The 24,028-nt window shown below is 43.0% G+C and overlaps 1 protein-coding gene across 3 annotated transcripts in view; it reads left to right on the forward strand.

Moving 5' to 3' along the window:
- EDA (ectodysplasin A) overlaps positions 1-24,028 on the forward strand; it is a 130,653-nt gene that overhangs the window by 53,094 nt on the left and 53,531 nt on the right. For all 3 annotated transcript variants that reach the window (XM_066580990.1, XM_066580991.1, XM_066580992.1), the window contains exon 2: positions 7,036-7,141. In XM_066580990.1, coding sequence (XP_066437087.1) covers positions 7,036-7,141 — 106 coding nt within the window. The remainder of the gene's footprint in view (positions 1-7,035; positions 7,142-24,028) is intronic.

Raw genomic sequence — 24,028 nt, forward strand, 5'->3', positions numbered from 1 at the left:
ACGGCTAATTTGGCCATCAGAGGCCGAAAATGAGTCCGAAACCATGGAGACGAGGACGCCAGCAACGGAGCAGGTAAGTATAAAACTTTTTATAACTTCTGTATGGCTCATAATTAATGCACAATGTACATTACAAAGTGCATTAATATAGCCATACAGAAGTGTATAGACCCACTTGCTGCCGCGGGACAACCCCTTTAAGTGCCGTTTCTTTGCTTGCATTAACCCTTCTCACACTTTTTACCCTTTCTATGCCATGATATATAAAGCTATCCATTGCGCTTCAATGTACTTCTATGAAATGTTTCACAACTCCTGAGCTATTACTGTTGGAATTCTTTGTGTCGAACATGTTCCGTAATGCGCGTTCTTATCTTCCTCGTTGTGCAGCCCATATAATGTATGTTGCAAGCTGTACATGTTATCGTATATATATAGCATTACAGGGCAGACAATCCGTTGGGGCAAAGCCGGGGGGAAGCGGCGTTGTGGCGCGGATTTAGAATATGCGGCATGTCTATTTCTTTTTTCAACTGCAGTCTTCTTGCTCCTCCCTAAGGGAACAGAAAGCCATAGCGGAATGCCGGCAGGTTTTGAAGCTGCACTTTTTCAGCGGAATACCCGCGTTTTTTTTCGGTTCAGCCAATCCGCGGGAATTCCACTGGAAATCTGCCCCGTGTGAGCCTAGCCTAAAAGTTCCACTTTTGTCTCCTCTTTCTACAAAACCTTTCCCTAGAAGCATTGTGGAGCATCCAGGTAACACAGACTACAGCGATGTCTTTATTTCTGGGCAGCAGCGGCTTCCTTCCATAAGCACCGTTGTTCAGCAGTGTTTTTCTAACAGTAGACACATGAATATGACATTTTTGCAGTTTATAGAGTCTTCTGGTATCTTTTGCTATTACAGTTTTGTTCTTTTTCACTTCTTTCAAAATTGCCTATTGTGCTCTTAACCGGACACTCCCTGCCACAGAAAGTAGTTGCAGCCCTGAGTTTTCTCGATTTGTACATAATTTGTTTAACCGTGTATTGCTACTACAGCCAGATTTTTATTAATACTTTTTGTAGTCTTTTCTAGCTTCATGTATCTCTGTAAAAGGTCGGTTAAAAGTTATGTGTATTGCAGAAGGGTTCAAAGGAGACAAGCTTTCCTAAGAAGAACAGTACTGTCAGTAATCAGGCTTTATGTGTCTTTACTTAATGAGCAAAGCACCTGTGGAAACCACATTTATTATCTCCTTCAACCCTTTGCAATCCAATATTGGATTCAGGGTTTCCTAGGGGGCTTTCTCGTTCTGCCATTTTACAATGGCACCATCTGCTGGCTAGAGCCAGTACTGCGGTATTGGACATGCTGGAGAGGCCCCCAACAACAGAGCAGCCAGTAATATACAGTAAGAATACCCTGCCGGACGTCTTCCGACATCGGAGCTGTACAGCCTTCAATCAGAATGTCTTCAGACATCAGACAGTGGATTGAAAAGGGTTAATGAAACACTTTTTGCCGGTTAGCACTTGAATAATTCATTAGACTGGAAACACTTGGTTCAGCTGACCCCCTGCGCCCACGTCAAATAGCAGCATGATTTACTGGCAGAATCATATAGCCGTTAGCCAATGTGAATGGGTATGATACTGCTGCAAACAGCCAGCCAGACTATGTGTTAAGGCCCATTTACATGTGAAGATAATCTTTCAAAGGACTGAAAGATTGAAAGATTTTGCAATCTATTTCCATAAAGTCGTAATGACCATTAACACTATCATCTTCATTTGCATGTAAAAGGGCCTACAGGGGCTGTTTACATAGCTGCATTGTCGTTTTCGTAACTGCCGGCAGGTTACAATGTTATCTGCCGCCTCCCATGGAGATGATAACTTGCGGTCTGAGAGATACTTTGTCTCCAGTAGTTGAAGGATGAATTTTAAGTTCACCTTAAAATCATCGTTCAAACGAAAAGTGCCTCATGCCCGCATTTACATGTAACGCTTATCGCTCATTTTCGGTCATTTGAACGGATTTTGAGCGATAATCATTATGTGTAAAATGGGCCTTCTTTCAGAAACGGCATCGCTCCTGTCCATGGGTTATATCTGGTATTACAGCTCGGCTCCATTGAAGTAAATGAAGCTGAGCTAAAGTGATCTTCTGGCAATCAGGCAGCCATATTTTTCTAACCCTGGACATCCCCTTTAACACTCAGGTTCGCTTTATCACCCTGCACTGTGGATGTTTAATCAATGTGATCAACAGAAACTTTACTAGTTTGTGTTTCTCTGTAATTGTGACTTGTATAACAATTAGACCACATTTTATAGTAATCAGTGTAAAAATCCAGGTAACTAAGGCCTTATGCACACGGCTGTGATGGGCTCCGCAAGCAAAATACCCCCCCCCCCAAAGACCCCATACTTACCTCCGGATCCGCTGCGCGATGTCCCGCATGACGCACCAGCGCGCATGCGCAGTACAGCGCATGACGCGCTGGCAGCATCAGATAACGCAAGCGGCGGTGTCACATGACCCGCCGGCAGTGTCATATGTCGCGGCCGGCGGTGGGCGGCAAATAGGACATGCCTCGGGTAATTTCACGCTGTGGAATTCCGCAGCATGTACATTGAGCTATTAGGTTCAATAGAACCTAATAGCTGTGGTGAAATGCCGGTCGTGTGCATAAGGTCTAAATGTTTTCTTGCATCTGTATGGGCAGTAAGCAAACTGTAGCTGTTAATACGATCCATGTATCAATAGTGGTAAGTGTGTAGCATATTCATATCCCATGTGATACGTATCACAGAAAACGATAGCATCTGCACTTAAAGGGGGTCTGTCACCAGATTTGTGCTATCGTGAAGGCAGCATAAAGTAGTAAGAGACCCTAATTCCAGCCGAGTCACTTACGTTTTGCTGGTGCAGTAGTCATAAATTTGCCGTTGGCACGCGCTGACTGCTTACTGCGCCCGCCTGTTAGTTGACCACTTTTTCCACAGTGAGAATATGTAGCACATACACAGAATAGGAAGCATCGACCTAGTGACACATTCTCTGCAATACATTACAATGTCAACCGAAGAGAAGTCTATTATACAATTCTTGTCTATTGTATGTTACCCCCCAGCAAATAGTGTTGTAAGAAGACATATGTAGCTACGGTCTTACACGGAAAAGCACGCCGCTAGATCTGATAGAAAATATTGCTATGCGTTTGTAAATGATCACATTTTGCGCCTTAAGTTTATTTTGACTGTATACACACAAGCCACACTACACAAAGTCTTGAGGCACTCTCACACGGGTGTTTGTAAAACGCAGCGTTATCGAACAGTGTTTTCAAACGCATTCAATTACGTTTTTAATGCACTCCATCATTGCAATGGGTGATGTTGTGAATTTAAGTCCATTAACTTTCATTGTTCCATGCACATCTGTGTGTGGGCACTGTGTATCCATACACAGGAGAAATACATTGTAGCATGCTCTCTTTCTCTGCATATCATACGTTGCGTACAGGCAGCCTTTCGAAAAAATCGCACTGCGGACGTCCGTGACGACAGATTCTCAGGCATGTGTACTGATAAATCAGAAAAAAACAAACCTATATTATTTAATATTTCTGAAGGAAGAAGGGACTTTGTTTTTTTTGAAGAGAGACTTTTAATACCTAATTTATGGCTGCCTACACATCCGCGTTGGACCTTTCGTTCTGAGGTTCCATTGTAGATCCAACACAATATTGGAAGAAATGGCGCATCATTCAGCATCTTTTTTCTTCCAGGCAGCTGGAATTCTAGTCAATGGGGTCCTTTCGGGGCTGTTTGGTTCTGTCATTAGATGGATCCGTTTGGCCAGAGCATTCCCCTTTCCTGCTCCCTAAACGAAGCAGGAAAACAGAATTTCTTGTGAAAGCGGCCTAAATATATGGCCAGGCATCTACATAGCTTTAGTAATATAGCAGAATGGGACACTGCATCAAGAAACACTACTTCAGGAAGTGGAAAATGAACAGGTTTCATACATATTTTTAATATTGGTTATAAAGTGGCCAACTGCACATATAAATAATATACAATTAAGGTGCACCCACATGTGCGCCCCAGGCCTCCAATTAATTTCTGTTGTACAGCTCTGTCCTCAGAGCTAGATAGTATATATATAAACTAAGCATACAAATGACTTCCATCATCGTATACATTGCACTCGTATACTCTGCTGCAGATAGATGGCAATAGGTCATTCAGGCAGTAGGAGCTGTTACGCATCTTGCTGTCACCTCTGTCCAGTGCAGGGATCCACACCAAGCCTGATGCAGCTGAAGGGGAACACGGGGCAGATTCCCCCCCTATCCTACCAAATGCTGTGAGTCGGCTCCACAGAAGGGGGGAGCTCTGCTTCCTCCTTCTCTGAAGTTGTGACAGAGGACAAGAACATCACAAGTACTAATGGAAGGGAGAAGGCCACCATGGACTGTTAGATGACAGTCGGCCCCAGAAGAATGCAACATCTTGGGGAGTCAGAGCAGAAGAGACTGAACAGTAGTTGTGCTGGCAGCAACATCACAAACAATAGTCCACACTTTGCAGCATGCTGCCTGCTGTCCTAACACACACAAGGCAGGTAGCGCCCCCTTTGTAGTAGAAGAGTGAAGCACCCTGTGCAGTCCCACATCTCTAAGACCAGTCCTGGTTCCCTCTTCTGCAGAACTTACAGCAGCAAAGTTCTGGCTGTTACACCTTTCTGCACTGCAAAAAGGAGGAAAGAGTCCCACGACATCTGTGCCCTGGGCAAGTGCTCCCGCTGTTCCCTATTACTACACCTCTGATGAACTTTTTCCTTAACGTTGGTTCATAGAGCTAGAGGGGCAGACCAGCTTTCATTAATGCATACAATAAATATAGGTACATATCCTTGCAATCCACCTACAGCGCCCAAGAATGTTCTTTAATGTTGCTGTAATCCTTTAAAATGATGGTAAAATCTTATTTACTGATTGCTTGTAATGATTTCCGGGTTCAGCCTTGCCCATGGCATTTACATTACAGTACACATACTGCATAGGTACCTGAAACAACAAGCTGCTTCCAATCTTTCCCAGATTCAAGTTTGGACAGGGACCGCTCATATTCAGCTCGATGTAAGAATGCAGATTTCCACTCATTTCTTGGCACTCTCGCAAGCGTTGACATTTTTAGAAGTACCTGTTTAACTTTCTTAGTAACTAACGGGTACTTAATGACATTTTATTAAAAAAAAAAAAAGTGGGAGTGTTTCACAGAAGCTTTCATACTCTTCTAATAAGTGCTGTAAATAATACAGAAACCCTCTGATCTGCAAGATAATTAAAGCGCAGCTGACGCGTACATGGGAGCTTCTCTGAAGCAATAAAACTTTTGCTGGTTCCTTGCAGGAGTTGCCACCAGGGGTCGCCATTTGCTATAGGGTGCTCCTTAGGTAAAAGGAGACCCAATTCTTCTGTATCTTTTCTCAGGTTGAGCCCAGAATCTGCTTAACCCCTTAATGACACGGCCTATTTTGGCGTTGAGGACCAAGCGATTTTTGGTATATTTCCATTTCCATTTTTCAAAAGCCATAACTTTTTTATTTTTCCGTCGACGCAGCCGTATAAGGGCTTGTTTTTTGCGTGGCGAGCTGCAGTTTTTATCGGTGCCACTTTTGGGTACATAGACAATATCGTAAAACTTTTTTTTTTTTTTTATGATAACAGGGAGAGAAAACACATCAATTCTGACAGATTTTTTTTTTTTTTACAGCGTTAATCATGCAGCATAAATGACACACAAATTTTTTTCTGCGGGTCGGTACGGTTACAACGATACCAAAATTCTTATATTTTTTTTAGGTTTTTACACTTTTTTGCAATAAAAAGCCTTTTTTTTTTGGAAATCTTTTTTTTTTCTCTCTATAGCTGCATTCCAAGTCCTGTAACTTTTTTATTTTTCTATGTACGGAGCTCTATAAGGACTTATCTTTTGTGAGACGAGCTGTAGTTTTTATTGGTACCGTTTTGGGGAATGTACGGCTTTTTTGATCACTTTTATTGCATTTTTTGTGAGGCAAAATGCTAAAAATTAGCATTTTGCCTCTGTTTTTTAACGGGTTTTTTTACGCTTTTTGTCGTACAAAATAAAAAGCATGTTCAACTTTTTGTACACGTCGGTGCGGACGCGTCAATACCCAATATGGGGGGGTTTTAATTTTTTTTTTTACCTTTTTTATGCTAATATTAGAAAAAGCATTAAAAAGGGTTTTCTGACATTTCTTTTACATTTTTTTTTTTGACATTTTTATTTTCTTTTTTTTTACTCTATTTGAGTCCCTCTGAGGGACTTGCAGCACTATGCCTATGATCGTTGTCATAAGGCATGGCAGAGCTACTGCTCTGCCATGCCTTATCGCTTATACAGCGATCATAGGCATAGGCAATACAGGACGCCAGTGTCTGGCGTCCTGTTGCCATGGTGACAGGCCGGGCGCGAGAGCCGGCCAGAGACACAGAGGGAGCGCGCTCCCTCTGTGAACTCTTTCCCTGCGCGATCTACTTAGATCGCGGCAGGGAAGGGGTTAACAGCGGGGGGCGCATCTCCGATGCCCCCCCACTGTTGCAGCGGGATGCCGGCTGTGACTGACAGCCGGCTCCCGCTGCGGGATAGCGCAAGATCAGTCATGATCTCGCGCTATCCCGATGACGTACCGGTATGTCATTTTGCGCGAAGTACTCGCCTCCCATGACGTACCGGTACGTCATGGAGCGGGAAGGGGTTAAATAGTTGTGAATTAATATTTCTTAACCGTTGAAGTATAATTTGATGCAATGCTGCTTTTTTTTACAGTAGGAGCTTGTATGGCGTGATAAACGGCACTTCAAATTTTTTTTTTTTAATCGAGAGATATATTTGATAAGCGGCGTAAACGTCCCAAGACGAGGATAGGAACAAATCCATTTTTCATTGGAACGTGCTGAAATGCGATCTGCAAATATTTTGTGTCACATGTTTGTCTTTTGCATTTTCTCGCAGATGGCCCTATTAAATAGTTTGAATAGTGAAGACAGATCGCATCTGGAAGAAGGCATCAGGCTCTTACGAAGAACGCGGCGGAACAAAGGCAGCGAAGGCTCTGAGAGTAAGTGTTGCTTTTACTCCAGGGCTTCATACTGTATCTTTAAAGGATAAAAAGAAAGTGGAAGGGGATATGAGTAATATAAGAATACTTCAGGTAAGATTGTGTCATTTTCCATTTCGTCTCCTACTTTGCAGGATGGTAGTCGGCACTTCTGGATGGAATGTTGTTGATTACAATGGGAAAACTAGAACCAGGCAAATGATGCTTGGAGAAAATGCCTCTTGGATAAGGATGACTTAAATCTTATGTATGTTTTTAATTGGACTCCTATTTTTGACATGTTTGCAAAATACATCTGTGTTGGCGAAGTACTTGCTGTAAGGTATGTTCATCCTATGGGATGTGATTAAAGGAGACCTGGAAAGTGTGCTGTTCTTTGCTGAAGTCCCAGAACCATATGCTGAATGGCGACTCCTAGATGTTTAGCATTGTTCCGTTACAAGATTAGGGCAAGATAGCAACACGGCGGCATCAACGAGACGCAGGAACAGCTTGGCATTTCCATGATTTGTGCTCTGATCTCAGCTTTTCAATACTGGCAAAGTTGCAGGCAGCCATCAGTGCTACTTTAGCTTTGCTGTTGGACAAGGTATTAAACTAGCCTTAAGGTCCCATACCTAAAACAAAGGGGCGTAAAACTTAGAAAAAACATCTGATGGGGTCACTTAACATTCCTATGCCCAGCAATCTTGCATAGTACAAGAACTGCAAGTCATATCCATTCATTATAAATTGAACATAAATTCACCTGTAGGAAACCTTCTAGGGTTGTTGTTGTTGTTAGCCGTTTAGTCGTTCACGACCCTCGGTGAGCCTAAAGGCTCCCTCCCTCCATGTTTTTCGGTTTTGCACTGCTTCTTTCAGTTGTGTGATATCCATGCCAGTATCAGCCATCGTGTCCTTTGGGTCTTCTTTTGCCACTGATCTGTCCAAGCATTATAGATTTTTCTAGCGACTCTGCTCGCATTACATGGCCAAAATCCGTGAGTTTGAGTCCGGCCATCTTGCCTTCCAGTGATATATCGGGTCTTATATGATTCAGGACTTCTCTGTTTGTTATTCTCGCAGTCCAGAGTATACGCAGCAGCTTTTGCCAGCAGCACAGCTCAAACGCATCAATTCTCCTATCAGCTTTTTTCGCAGTCCACCTTTCACATCCGTACATGGCTTTGGGGAAATCGGTGGTTTGCACTATCCTGCGTTTAGTTGCTATACCGATATCGCTACTTTTCCAGATTTTGTCCATGTTCAGCATTGTGCTTCGTCCCAATGCTATCCTACGTTTTATCTCTGGCATAGATTCTCCAGCCTGGTCAATTTTTGAGCCAAGGAAAATGAAGTCTCGCACGCATTCTACGGCCTCGTTGTCCGTTTTGATTTGAATTTGGCCTTTTTTTGCAGTTGTCATAATTTTAGACTTCTTTAAATTCAGGTAGGGCCCCATTTTTTCACTTTCAGTTTTAATCTTCCATATCAGCTGCCTCAGGCCTGCTTCTGTTTCTGCAAGCAGAGTTGTGTTGTCTGCAACTTTTTAGCATTGGGGAACTTCTGGAAAATAATTTGTATTTCTGGTAACCCCTACCATTTTTATTTATTAATTTTTTTCAAAAGAGAGAAAAGGCTAAAAACAAGTAATGCACTAGTACTTAGAATTTCATGTACTGGAATAGAAACCTTTTCGGAATCCACAATTAAAGGGGTGGTCCAAGTATATATAAAAAAAAGAACCCTCTCCAGACAGCAGATAAAATGAGGACTAAAACTATATTCACCTTTTAACCCTTTCCAATCCACTGTCTGACGTCTGAAGACATTCTGATTGAAGGCTGTACAGGTCCGATGTTGGAAGACGTCCAGCAAGGTATTCTTACTGTATATTACTGGCTGCTCTGTTGATGCGGGCCTCTCCAGCATGTCCCATACCGCAGTACTGACTCTAGTCAGCAGACAGCGCCATTGTATAATGGCAGAAAGATAAAGCCACCTAGGAAACCCTGAATCCAAAATTGGATTGCAAAAGGTTAAATTTCCTGGCACCACAGCACTGGAGCGTCAGGAAATTTAAAGGGTGAATGTAGTTTTAGTGCTGTGGTGTCAGTGACTCTTACTGTAGTGCTGCTGGGCATCAGCATTGACGTTCATGATGTATTAGGGCAGCTGCTGGTGGTCATGCTTGCCCATGAAGTTGGGGGTATTGTGTAGGACAACGACTGGATACTGATCATCCCTCTACAGCTGGGGCAATGCTGATGGTCACAATAGATAGTCAGGTTGAACTGGAACCATAGAACCCTAGTTGTAAATACTTATGGACTTGTACAGATCACTCAGATCATCATACACATTAAACAGAGCATTCCTCTAGTTATGGTGACCAAACCTGTGGTGTAAAGGGGTTGTCTGCTTACAAATTTGCTTTTTGATGTAAGTCTAATGACTTAAAACAAACAGTACCTACCTGTCCTAAGCCCCCTGCGATTCTCGGGGTCTGTTTTGACAGTGGAAGTCAGGTGACCACTGCCTACCAGTCAGAGGCCACCGCGTCCCCATTCTGAACTTCTGGCATCATGGCGCCCAGGATGTTTATAGAATATTGAGGAATGTGTGGAACACTCTCATTATTGTATTACGAGATACGAACAGAACGGAATCCATATTTTTTTAGCATTTCCAGGTGTTATCCCAGAGAATACTCCCGTTGCTTCCTTACGACCTTTGTTAAGTAGCTGATCTCTGGGGCTCTATTGCTGAGTTCCCTTATGATCTGCTGTTAGTGGGGAGAACGCTTGGTGAATGTCCATCTTACAGATGTTGCAGGCTCTAGCAATGCACTTTGCAATAATTCTCTTATCTTGCATATACAAGGTAAAGACCTAAAAATGTCCTAATAAGGCCCGTTCCACATCTGCATTGGAAACTCCAGCAGGGGTTCCTTTGCAGATCCGGCTGAAAATGCTGGAAGAAAAAGCGCTGTGCGGAAAGCGGGCAGACCCAATTCTAGTCAATGGAGTCCGTCCGGTGCTGTTTGGCTACGGGGATTCACCTTTTCTGCTGCCCCAAGCAGGAAACCGGAATCCCCAACACAGGTGTGAAAGCGCTCTTAGATCCCCTATTGAATTAGATAACCCAGGCTTTAAACACTGGCCATTAGAAACACTGGTGTCATAGTATTGACTGTCTTCTAATGCTGGGCCTGTTCCTACTATTAGACCATTCCTGGTAGTTCAGCTAGTGATGCGATCAAATTGGATTGAAGCCATACATTTCCTATTAATGACATCTGATGCAGTAACTGTACTACGTGATTCTTCTGAAATTCTAGCATTGTTCTGCAAAGTTTCTCTGACAGTGATTTACCCCAAAAGAATTTATTAAAACTGGAATTTGTAAATCAATGATTATTTATTACTCGGTATGGCACTAGGACAGATCTTGTTTGTTAAAGGTGTGTTTGCTACAAAAAAATTTGGCAAAACTTCTGATAACACTGCTTCTGCTTAAAATGTTGTTGGGGAAGATTGAAAGCACATGGCCTTCATCTTTCCAAAGAAGGGAACATCAAGTATCTATTACAGACAATCTGGTAAAAGTGTGTGCATTTTCTTTTTCTTCTTAGTCTGTAGTTAATATTCATGTTCAGTATGAAAGTATTTTCTACTTCATTTAATCTCATATATTCGATTTGGAAAACCATAAGTCAGTTTCCTTTCCTATAAAACGGAGATTGAGAGCATGCTGAGTTTGAGACGGCTGAACCAAGTAACATGGGGACATATTGCCGGAACAATACGCTTGTGACTCGTGTCATCAGAAGTCTCACTTTAGTTTGGCAGCATGCATTACATGTGTATTCAAGCATTTAAAGGGATCCTGTCACCTGCCTAAAGTGTATGGTGCTTTAGTCAGGTGACAGGATCCCTTTAAACCGCTTAAGGACCAGATAGCAATTTTACCTATGTGGTGGTTTTAGCCACCTGATTTTTTTCGGCTGGTCGCGACTAGATACCTGTGACCAAATATTTTCTTCTGGCCAGGTAACGTGGCCACAAGTATGTGGCCATCTTCCTCCGGTGATGGCAAGCCAATCGGCGTGCACTGCATCATACATACACTCTTTTTACCTTTTCAAATAAATTTGCACCCAGTACTAGAGGCTTAATATTGTGCTTGATAAAGGATGCTACCCACAACCTCCGAAACGCGTTGTACTTATTGCACAACCATTGGCTCTTACAGTATAACTATTGAGTTGTACTTCTATTCACCTTCCGTTGTTTACATTTGCTGTATTGTTCTATGGACTAAAGTATCCTGATTCCACTACGACCTCCCATTGGCGACTCTATATGTGAACTTGGATTTGATGGAGACCCGCTTGGCCCTATGGTCTTCTCCTTGAAGTAAGTTGTTAGTTCTAGCTTTATATTCGGGATCTACACCAAGTAGAGCAGGGATTTTCTACACCTTCATTTCTCTGCTTTCACACCTGAGGTTTCTGTGCCCCCCCCCCCTCCTTCCTGTCTCCTCTTCCTGTATCCTTGGAGTAAAACAGGGATTCGGTGCTTGTATCGGTGCTTTTCCGATTAGCGGGTGATATGGCGGTGGGCCGTTTTCTATTTTTAGTATATATTTCTATTTTATTCTGTAAATTTTTAAACTTATTTTTGTAACTTTTTTTTTAAACATCTGTGTCCCCCTTAATGTCATAAAACCTCAGGGGCCATTCACACTGTTGTTTTTTCACACCTTTCCACTGTAACTGGAGCATCCATAGGAGCCCCAGTTACAGGGCAAAGCATCCTTCTCGTGTGAAATTAATCATTGTCAGAGCTGGTCAGGGGACTGCTAAGACCCTGCAACTCTGACATGCTGGGGGTCACTGCCAATCACATGATAGCGGGGTCCCTGCTGGTAATGGCGCTGCCGCTTCCTGCATTCTCTACACAGCGATTACTGAGCACTCTGTAGCCCGTACAGGAGAAGTGGTAAAAACCTGCCCTTGCTAGATTGTAGGAACTTTAATCCCACAGCGTATTTTTATTATCAGCTGGAATTAAATCCCAATGGGCTAACGTTTATAGTATTTATTAATTGGCTATATTTTCCAAGTGCTATAGAGTATTTGTTCTGAAAGTATCTTGCATATATGTACTTTTTCCCTAGACTACTCCGTGCTCGGGGATGCTATGTATTAGTGTCTGGTAAGCTACAAGGTTGTAAAGTTAAAAGAATAAGGCAAGACTGTAGCTAAAGAGATTCTGTCACCTACGTTTAGCCCTATAAGCTAAGCTTATGGGCTGAATGTAGGTGACCAGCTGAGACCGGGGATGTAAGTGATTTGAGCGCTGAAAGACTGTGCTCAATGTATTGAGCAGGGCTGCTAAATAATCCGCCCTTTATAAGATTAGAAGGGGCGGACTACTTAGCAGTGCCGCTCAATGCATTTAGCAGCGACTTGGATGGGGAAGGGGAGTATAAAGCCTACATCCCCCCGGTCTCAGCAGGTCAGCTACTTTCAGCCCATAAGCTTAGCTTACAGGGCTAAAAGTAACTAATGGAGTCTCTTTAAAGGTATTTTCCATAACTTGGTGTAAAGTCTATAAGGGCAGGATTGGTGTCTTTAACCTCTTCCCTCCATATGACGTAAGGGTACGTCCTGGCAGCAGGGTACTTCCCGCAACTGGACGTATCCTTACGTCATGTGGATAGCGCTAGATCAGAAGCGATCTTGCGCTATCCGGAAGCGGGAGCCGGCTGTCACTGATAGCTGGCCTCCGGCTGCAACAGCGGGGTGCATTGAATGCAGCGATTTTAGAAAAAAAAAAAAGATTTCCAAAAAAAGTTGTTATTGCAGACAACTGAAAAAAAACGAAGAAAAAAATATAAGAAGTTTGGTATAGTTGTAATCGTACCGACCCACAGAAAAAAATGTATTGTGTGATTTATGTTGCATGATTAATGGTGTAAAAAAAAACCCGCAAAAATCTATGGCAGAATTGATTCGTTTGCTCGGCCTGCGATCATAAAAAAAATAATAAAAGTTTTACAATATAGTCTATGTACCCAAAAATGGCACCGATAAAAACTATAGTTTGCCACGCAAAAAACAAGCCCTTATACGCTCACGTCGACGGAAAAATAAAAAAGTTATGGCTTTTGAAAAATGGAGATTAAAATCCGCCAAAAATAGTTGCGTCCTTAATCCCAAAATAGGCCATGTCCTTAAAGGGGTTGTCCCGCGGCAGCAAGTGGGTCTATACACTTCTGTATGGCCATATTAATGCACTTTGTAATATACATCGTGCATTAATTATGAGCCATACAGAAGTTATAAAAAGTTTTTCACTTACCTGCTCCGCTGCTGGCGTCCTCGTCTCCATGGTTGCCGTCTAATTTTCGCCGTCTAAAATGGCCTAATGGCCAAATTAGACGCGCTTGCGCAGTCCAGGTCTTCTCCTGTTCTCTATGGGGCTCTGTGTAGCTCCGCCCCGTCACGTGCCGATTCCAGCCAATCAGGAGGCTGGAATCGGCAATGGACCGCACAGAAGAGCTGCGGTCCACGGAGGTAGAGGATCCCGGCGGCCATCTTCACCGGTAAGTATAGAAGTCACCGGAGCGCCGGGATTCAGGTAAGCGCTGTGCTGTTCTTTTTTTCAGTCCCTGCATCGGGGTTGTCTCGCGCCGAACGGGGGGGGGGGGGGGGGGGGTTGGGGGTTGAAAAAAAAAAAAACCCGTTTCGGCGCGGGACAACCCCTTTAAGGGGTTAAAGAAGAAAAAAAAAAGTATTACTCGCCAGCACCCCCTGGTTCAGTGCAGCCACCCCATTCCCCATGCTCCAATCTTGGAAGTTCCTACAGCTTACACATGCCTTGAAAGTGGCCATGTGTGCATGAATGCCACATGACTGATTAGGTCAGTGATTGGCTGCAGCGGTCACCTGAATGATGAATGCCACATGATTTTCACTGAAACTTTGGGGACAGGGACAATGGTGCAGGACCAGGGGGGCATTCAATGAGCGAGTAATGCTTAGATTTTTATTTTAGACCATTTCATGCCCATGGACACATTTTGATCAAGTCTAGGAAAACTCCTTTTAGGGTATATTCACATGGGGCGTACAAGCGATGTGGATGAGATTTAAGAAGAAATCCATGCAAAATCTGCAGCTGAATTGACACGGTGCAGATTTTAAATCCTCAGCATGGCAATTTATGGTGCGGATTTTCAGTGCAGGTTCCACCTCTTAAAAGAAGTGGGTGAAATCTGCCCCAAAATTCACTATGGAAAATGTCCTGCGTGTGCAGGTAGCCTAATGTTTTATTCTGAAATGTAGTTCATGTCTATTTCTCAGTTCTATTTTCGATTATGACTTTTTGAAATTGCTTTTTCTAATTTGCTTACAGTGGCAATTATCCCTTTTTATCGTACACAGTTTCCCGCAAAGATCATTACATATGTAACTAATTGAAAATTAACTCTCGTAATTAGTTTTTGGCCAGTCTAATGTTTAGTCAGTAAATACAAAATAGTTTTCCTTGTGATATAGAATTACCCGGTGCCCCTAGCATTAACTTGCTTATGTAAGCGCAATTTCCAGTGAGTGTTACATTTCCAAATGTATTATGTAACCCTTTTCTCCTCATTCCATAGTGTCACCTGTTTCCATGGCCCTCTTTCCTGAAGTTGGCAGATTTTCTCAATTTCAGGAGATCTCTCAGGTCTAGTTATATCGGCATCCAGCCAAGGGTCTGTAGACTCTGCAGTAGCCTGGTGGTCCCAATAGGAGCATCTTTTCCCAGCTGGCCCTTCGGAGGTTTCCTTTGCTATGATTGGAGAAGATAATGCTAATTTGGTGTTCTTTTTGATTCCTTTCCACCTAAGCGTTGACAGAAATGTAGGATTGTGTACTTGAAATGAGATTGTTGATTAAAATGATTTACGAATATGTTGGATTGGAAATAAGATAATGTCTTGTGCTATTGGGTGTGTATGGTGTGAATAACACGCGAATATAAATATCATACCACTGTGTGCCAGGCCAATGCAATTTTCCTTAATGGGATTGTGTAATCAGAAAATGATCTATTGTATAAATCGGGTATTTAGGTTAAACCATATTTTTTACTTACTAGATAGGTGGTATTTTTTTGGTCGTGTGAAATGGGAAAATAAATACAATTTTGCCATTTTTAGCGGGCTCTGCTTTTATGGCATGCATGGTAAAGTAAATATATTCTTTACTCCGTGGGGAGTAAAGAATCCCCTGTCACGGCTGTTACAGTGTTCAGTGTTAATGGCACTTCCTGCAGGGAGTAAAGAATCCCTTGCCACAGCTGTGGCAAAGGATCGCGATGTTCTCACATTCATTTCAATAGGGCCACTGCTGCTGCTGGCGGCCTGATTGAAAGCAGTGGGCTGCTGGCAAACCTGTAGTGATTTTTGGGAAAGGGCTTTAAATATAAGCCCTCCCCTGAAAATCATCCTTAGCCTGTGTAAAAAAATAAATAAATATATATATATATATATATATATATATATATATATATATATATACATTACATTCATACATACTCACTCACCTGTCCGCCGCCATAGGGCTCAGGCGCATCTAGCCGCTTGGTCCTCCTAAACTGCTCTGAAGCTCTTTCAGCAGGCGGGGGTTGCTGAAAGGGCTGTATCTGATTGGCTGAGCGCTCAGCAAATCACGGAGGGGGAGGGGGGGTGGTTCAGCCATTCATTGAATGACAGCTGAGCGCTGCCTGTGATTGGTCGCAGTGCTCAGCCATTCATTGAATTCAATGCTTGACAAAGACCCGTCTATAGTGTGGGTCAAAACGTTGCTGCTATGCAATAGTTGAGTGCAGTAAAGATTCTCTACCTCATGGTGGAGTTTTAAACTGCACCAGTGTGATGCTGCCTGGAGTTCTTTTCTCTTTGATGTATGACGTCTGGCGCGCATGCGCAGAAGGTGCCCTCAGGACCAGGAGGCCAAACCGCTGCAGGACATCGTGGAGGATGGAGGTGAGTACTTTCAGCTGCCCTGATCATGTGACCAGGGAAGGAAGGGGAGGGGGGGGGGTCAGGTCCCGCGGCCCAGGATGTCTGCTCAAGGTTGTTGGCTACCTCCGGGAGCCGGCCGCATGGAGCTATCACGTCCGCAGCTTGCAGGGTTTTAATCTCCGCAGGGAGCATGTTTTTACATCCCTGAGGATTAAGGCCCAGCAAGCTAGGACGTAAAAACACTATGCGGTGGTCATTAAGAGGTTAAATGTTTTGTTAAGCTTTTTCCTGTTTTAAATCTCCATAAGGGACTTGAACTGATGATCATTGAAGTGCATACACAATAAACTGCAATACTTCAGTATTGCAGGATATTATAGATTTAGTGGCATTCCATTAAGCCCTACCACAGGTAAAAATCCATGGTGTGCATGGGGGTCTTCACAAGGCCCCTGGCTGACATAATAACCAAAATGTCAGCTCACAGTCTCATCACATGCGATGCTCTAAGGGAAACAAAAGGAGCCTCTATCCTCTTAGGCTAAGCCCCGTATAGATACAAATTTCTGTCAGAGACTTCTATTGTATGATGATGGTCCAAGGGTACATCCGCATAGGGCGTAATGTGTAATATGTGAATTTTGACGCAGGTTTCACACCATTATTTGGAAGGGTATAATATGCCGTTAAATCCCCTGCATAAATTCACGTACTGCAAGTTTAAAACCCATCTTTTTTACGCAGCACCAGAAATCCTCTTTTGTCGGTAGCATCACCCTGAACCGCAGGTGCAACTACTGATGAATGTGTGGCGATTCACTTCCAAAAAAAACTTGAATACCTGCCAGAATCAAAGGACCTTTACTCTTAATGGTTCTTTTATAATCCGGAATCACTATAAAGTATTTCGTCAGAACATAAAATCGTAAGCTTTTCCACACTCTCAGCCTTATCTCAATGTGCATTTGTCAGATTTAGCATGTATTATTAGCCCCATGGAGGTGCTATGCTTGGAGGGGGCACAACTCACTTTCTACATATGGTTTAGTAAAACTTATTTTTGATGTGACTTCCCATAAACCATAGAAGAAAGCAAGCATTTACCTGGGAAATGTCTTAATAGGTAGATTGGTTCTCCATCTGGCTAGTTTCAATTACATCTATTTAGGCAGGATAAAGACTGTGTAAAATGTGACAGACTGCTAGATTTAACACCTTAGGAGAACATACTGTAATGCCTAAACCTTGTAGATGGCTTAATTCTAAGTGCTTCACTCCTTTCATCATGTCTTACATGGTTTGAAACGGAGCTGCATCTCTGAAAAGCACACCTATAAATTGGCCTCGTAAAAGATGAAATGGTCCCAGCATATTGTCTTAATTTGTGATGTCAGACTTCTAGGGGTTTTTTTTCCCTTCTTCCAACTCCTTAGAATCTACATCCCAATTTCTTGCCCGCAGAACAAAGGGGGTGTTGGGGTAATGTTTTATATGTTCTGCTCCTCCTTTTGCCCCTGTAGTCTGAAGAATATCTTGCACTAAATGATTAGAGACAATAAAATGTTCCTTGCATATACTAAGTGGGGATCCTGGAGTTTTTGTATTATTAAGAAAACTTTGGTCAACACCAAGGTTCCAGGAGGTCACTGGTCTTAATAACCCATTGGAGTACTGGCTACCACAGCCAGAACTGAGGAAACCTCATCATCCTCACCATAAAAATTCTGGGAGAAAGACCCATATTTCATCTACTTGCAGTTTGCTCTGAAATTGCTCTTGGCTTTTTAAAAATACCTGCACTCCTGCTCCATTGACCGTTTCCGGCAGCTGAAGACTGCCCTACATGCTCCATTGACCGTTTCCGGCAGCTGAAGACTGCCTTACATGCTCCATCGGCCGTTTTCGGCACTTTCCGGCAGCTGAAGATGGCCCCACGTAGCTCTATATAAGTCCCATGTGAGGCATAGAGACGGCCAATGGAGCGGAAAACGGACAACGGAGCGGAAGAATTCTGAAGGTGAAAGTTCCAAGTATCTGAATGGTCACAGTGTAATGCTATACTTTTACGCGGCAGGGAAATTTAGAAAATCCCTAATTTTCCAAACTGATAACGGTAATACAAAGTTAGGAGGATGAGCTGTGATCTTCTCTATCATGACTGTATACTTCTGGTCTGTAGCTTATTCAAGTGAATGCAAAATGTAATAGCAGTGCTTTTCCTGCAGCAGACCTGGTACAAGCTCCATAGCTTGATAGCACACATTAGTGAAAGTGAAAGCTGAAATCTCCGCATTCAAGATGTTGCCAGATAAGCATCAGATAGGAGGCTGCACTACATGGAAGTGACTGTCGGTACTGTTGTATCTTGTCTCCACCACAGCTATGGGTGGAGACATGAGTTGGGCACGTTCTGTGACAGGCACACCCCCAGATGTCAATTGGCTGCTGCTACTGGCGCTGTGTTCTGCAGGAACCCCATCATCAGCACCGTGAACGGCATGGGACCAGAGCAGCACCTTGCATACAAGGCCCCGGCGCTCTGCAGCTGAGTGGGGAAGGAGGAGGCAGCCGTGCAAGGTGTCCACAGCAGAGCAGGGTTCTTAGGAGGAGTGGCTTTCAAGAGGAGGAGAAGGCGGCACAGCACGGCACGGCAAAGTATCGGCGGCGATGGTCCCCAGCTGAGCGGGGTCAGCAGAAGCGGCTTTCCTAGAGGACTCAGCAGCAGCAAAGCGCTACTAGGCACCTGGCACTCCCTACCTGAGCGAGGGGTCCAGAGGAACGCCTTTTGGTACTGCCGCACGTTCTGTCCAGCGCTACTTAGGCTAGCCAGCTTGTCAGACGGGGTGTCGGAGCAGAATATTAACCCCTTTTTTTTTTTTTTATTCAATAGTTTTTATTGTTTTCTGATAAAGGTTACAGAAATAGAGAGAGAAATCACGGTTAAAGTGTAGACATTTTACAAAAGTCTTGTATACGTGGTATTCATTTATGCATAACAGAAGATTAAACGGTATTCATAACCAACGGGTAACCTATCGAGGTTAGTTAGTGCGAAATAAACAGTTTGGAACTGGTTTGAAAAATGGTGTAAGCCTGTTTGTGAATAAGGGGGAGGGTGGGTTGGGGTGTGTTAGAGGTTTAAGGAAGGTGTAAAGTAAGGAATGTTTGTTAGTTATACAATGCGAAGTGCAGATTCACCGAGAGAATTTTGTTTAAGGATGAAATGTATTGGTCCAAGGCTTCCACATTATTTCAAATCTATTGATGTCATTGTTTCTGAGGGCTAAAATCTTTTCGTATAGGCAGTGTTCCGATACTAGGGTGATGAGGTCGGTTAGCGTTGGAACTATCTCAGATTTCCAACGTCTTGCTATGAGGGATTTTGTTGCTCGGAGTATATGGCCCACCAGTTTTTTGAGATGAATGGGCATTTTGACTGTGTTTAGAAGCAGCAAAGCAAGCTCTGGAGAGAAAGGAAGTCGGAAAGCAGTGAGTCTATATATAAGATTATATACTTCTTTCCATAATGGGATTAGAAGGGGGCAAGACCAAAAGATATGGATGAGGGAGCCTTTATTGTTGCATTTTCTCCAACATCTGTCGCTATCGGAAAGTCCCCTTCTGGTTAGGACCAGAGGGGTGAAGTACCAACGTGTAAGGAGTTTCAAATGTGTCTCGATTAGGTTTGCGCTCTGCGATGATTGTCTAGCCCATTCAAAGGCCCTGAGCCATTGGTCTAGGGGTATTTCCTTCCCGACATCCCTGCTCCAGTTAATAGGGTGGCATTTGCCTGGTGGTTTCAGACTTCCTGAGAAGATGTCATAAAATGTTCGGGTGTTCATTTTAATTTGTGGTTCATCTAGGAATGACACTATTATCCCAGGAACTCTGATGTTATCTAGTTGGTGGTTATGTAAGAAGGAGGAAATTTGAATATATTTATAGATGTCTGAGTTTGGGAGGTGGTATTTGTTGGTCAGGTCCTGAAAGGGGAGGAGTTTATTTGAGAAGAAGAGATCGGATATAAATTTGAGGCCCTGCCTGGACCAAGACCCTATACTTAGGGTATCAGAAGTTCTAAGGTTTCTACCGGTATTTTCAAGGGAATAGGAGGAGTGGATTTGTTGAGATTTCGTATCAGATCGGTCCAGGCTTCTATTGATGCTCTCATTGGTAGAGAGAGGTGAGAGCTTATTAAAGGTTTCGATGTTGTAGGGTGTATATTGTCTATGATAGATGAGATTAAAAGGTGCTTCAAAGGTTTTTGATTACTAAAGTCCCTTTCCAAGAGGGGCCAGCTAATTTTTGAATTGTGTCTTGTCCAGGCTCTTAAGTTGTTGAGGATAGTGGATTTGCGATATGAGTCTAGGTTGGGAAGACCTAAACCTCCTTGGCGCCTGTTTAATGTTAAGATGGAGAGTGCAATTCTTGGTTTTTTGGAGAGTCGACATTGAAATCTATTGAGAAGGGTTTTTGGTATCGGTATTGGTAGGGTGCGAAAATAGTGTAGGATTTTAGGTAAAGTCATCATTTTATAAATAGTGACGCGGCCTAGCCATGAGAGAGGGTAGGACTGATAAGTGTCGAGTTCTTTTTGAAGGTCTACTAGGAGCGGGGGGAAATTTGCCCCTACCAGACGCGATGTGGGGAAGCTTAAGTTTATACCTAGGTATGGGATGGACTTGGGTTGCCATTGAAAGGGAAATTCTTTTTGTATATCTTTTTTTTGAGTTTCCTGTATGTTTATGCCTAGAATTTGTGATTTAGTAATATTCAATTTATAATAGGATATTTCCGAGAATTTTTTAAATATTTTTTGCGTTATTCTTAAGGATGAGATTGGGTTGGAGAGCGTAAGCAGAATGTCGTCGGCAAATAAGCTTATTTTGTGTTGTCTTGAGCTAGCTACTATTCCCTGAATATCTGGACAGGTTCTTATATATTCCGCCAGGGGTTCCATAACCAGGGTGAATATTAGGGGGGAAAGCGGACAGCCCTGGCGTGTGCCGTTAGTAATTGGGAAGGATGATGATAGCATACCACCGTCAGCAAAGATTTTTGCCGATGGGGAAGTATACAGGGCTTGGATAGCTTTGAGTATGTTGCCAGAAAATCTGAATTTTTTTAAGGTGGCAAAGGCATAATTCCAATGGAGCCTGTCAAAGGCTTTTTCAGCGTCAAGGGCGAGTAAAACTGAGGGAGTGTGTGTGGTTTCGAGTTTGTGTAAAAGGTTGAGTATCCTTCTAGTTCTGTCTGAAGCTTGTCTATCTTTAACGAAGCCGACTTGATCTGAATGGACTAGATTGGGTAATATGTTTGAAAGTCTTAGTGCTAATGTTTTGGCGTAAATTTTTATATCACAGTTTAATAGGGATATTGGCCTAAAGTTGGAGGGTGAGGTAGGGTCCTTCCCTGGTTTGGGGATTGTTATTATTGTGGCTTCCAACATTTCAGTTGGGAAGGAACCTTCATTGATCCCTTGGTTGCATGCTTTAGTTAGGTGTGGGGCTAAGAGTGTTGAGAAGAGTTTATAATAATCGTTGGAGAACCCGTCAGGGCCTGGGGCTTTATGGGGTTTTAAGGATTTGATATTATCTATGATTTCGTTTGGTGTTAAGGGGGCATTAAGGAGTTTGGGTTGAGATTCTGAAAGTGCGGGAAGATTTATTCCTCTGAGGAATTGTTCGATGTTGGATGTGTGGGGTTGGGGGGTGAAGGGGTCGTCTTTTAAGTTATACAGGTCTTTGTAGTATTGGCAGAAGGTTTCTATTATGTGGTTGGGGTGGTAAATTTTATTGTTGTGGTTATGAGGGTCAAAAAGATATGGGATTTTGGTTCTGGAGATCTTTTTTTTGACCAAGTTTGCCATCATGCGTGTGGGTCTATTGTTTGATGCGTAGTAAGTTGCTTTTGAGGATCTCATTTCTTTTTCATAGTTGTCTATCAGAAGATTTCTAAGCCTTTGTCTGAGTTTGAATAGTTCGTTGTGTAAGGAGTCAGAGGGGGATCTGGACAGTTGGCTTTCTTTTTCAGTGATTTGTGATGAGAGTTCGTTTAGTTGGTGGGTTTTTTCTTTTTTATATCTTGCGCTAATTTTAATTAAAATTCCTCTAATGTAGGCTTTATGGGCGTTCCAGATGGTGGTAGGAGAGATATCTGGGGTTGTGTTAATTTTAAAGTAATCTTCTATAGCGGAGGAGATGTCCGCTTGGTTTTTTGGTAGTTTCATGAGGAACACATTGTTTCTCCACAATCTTGGCCTTTCGTTTGTTTGACCTAGGGAGATTGATATTGAGACGGGTGCGTGGTCGGACCATGTGGCCGTACCTATATGAGCTGATTTGATAAGGGGTAGAGCAGATCTATCTGTTAGAATTAGGTCGATCCTGGAAAATGACTTATGTCTTGAGGAGTAGAAAGTGTATTCTTTTGATGATGTATTGAGACATCTGAAGGTATCAAATAAGGCATTGTTGTGGAGCCAGGGAAATAGCGGAGGGGTGGATCTCGTTGATCCTTTTGTAGAGTCGAGTATGTTATCCGGTACAGAGTTGAAATCCCCACATATTAGTAGGGTGCCTTTCTCACATTTTCTTATCTTTTTCATTATCTTGTTTAGAAAACGAACTTGGGTGGAATTTGGGGTGTAAATGTTGGCGATTGTGAACGGCTTGCCATTGACGTGGCCTGACAAGATTAGATATCTGCCTTTGGTGTCTGCTTCTTGGTGGGTTACATCGACTTGCAGTGAGTCTTTAAAAGCTATCAAGACACCTGCTTGTTTTTTGGAGGAGCATGCTTTATAGATTTTTGGAAATTTTTTATGTGTTATAGTTGGGCATGCATCAGAGGCAAAGTGTGTCTCTTGCACGCATATTATTTCAGCTTTTGAGCTGATCACCTCGTTCCAGAAAGAAGACCTTTTAAATGGCGAGTTTAGCCCATTTACATTTAAGGATAGTATTTTTGTGGACATTTTTGTTTATACAGTATTGATTTGAGGGTCTGTGGAAGCCTTGTGTATTTCAGTGAAGAGTGGAAAAGAGGGAGGGCAGTAACATATAAAGATATAACACTTGTTCTGCATTTGCAAGGAATTACATTAGCATTTACATAACTGTGTGGTTTCCCTAGCAATGCAAAGTAAGAGTAGAAAAATCTTAAACAACAAACAATTTTAGATTTAGTAGTCTTGGTTGGGGTTGGGGTGGTAGACATGAAGCACGTCGGTTCAGCTAAGTGCGTGTGCACGCTGAATAAATGGGGGGACGAGAAAGTTCGCCTGTTGAGGAGCTTTCCAAGGGCGCAACCACCTTAATGGTTGTTATGGGTAAATGGCAGATCCGCTTGAGGGTTTAGGTCTGGGTCCATTCTTGGGTTTGCTTTCCTTGTTTCCTCGGAGGGGGTTGGGAGTGCTGTGGAGATGGTAACTTTACTCCCCAGGACTTTGGTAGTTGATGGACGTCCTCTGGTTTTTGAAGGACATGCGTAACGTTGTCCTTACGTATTATTATTTTTGCTGGAAAGCCCCAGCGGTATAGAACATTGGCTTGGCGTAGAGCTGCCGTGATAGGTTGGAATTTTTTTCTCTCGTTCATGGTAACCTGTGAGAGGTCCGCGAAGAGTCGGATGTTCGAGAAGGGAGCTGGAAGCTGGTTCTTTTTGCGGGCCGAGGCCATCAGGGCTTCCTTTATATGGTAAAAGTGGATTCTGGCTATAGTGTCTCTCGGATTAGATTCAGGTACAAATTTTGGCCTGGGGAGCCTATGGGCTCTGTCGATGGTTAAATCGTATGGAGTGGCCTCCGGGAGGAGAGTTGACATTAATTTTTTTAGATAGTTGGACAGTTCAGATGGTGCAACAGACTCAGGGATACCGCGAAAT

This window comes from Eleutherodactylus coqui, chromosome 10 (assembly GCF_035609145.1).
Source record: "Eleutherodactylus coqui strain aEleCoq1 chromosome 10, aEleCoq1.hap1, whole genome shotgun sequence".
In the NCBI taxonomy this organism is placed as follows: domain Eukaryota; kingdom Metazoa; phylum Chordata; class Amphibia; order Anura; family Eleutherodactylidae; genus Eleutherodactylus; species Eleutherodactylus coqui.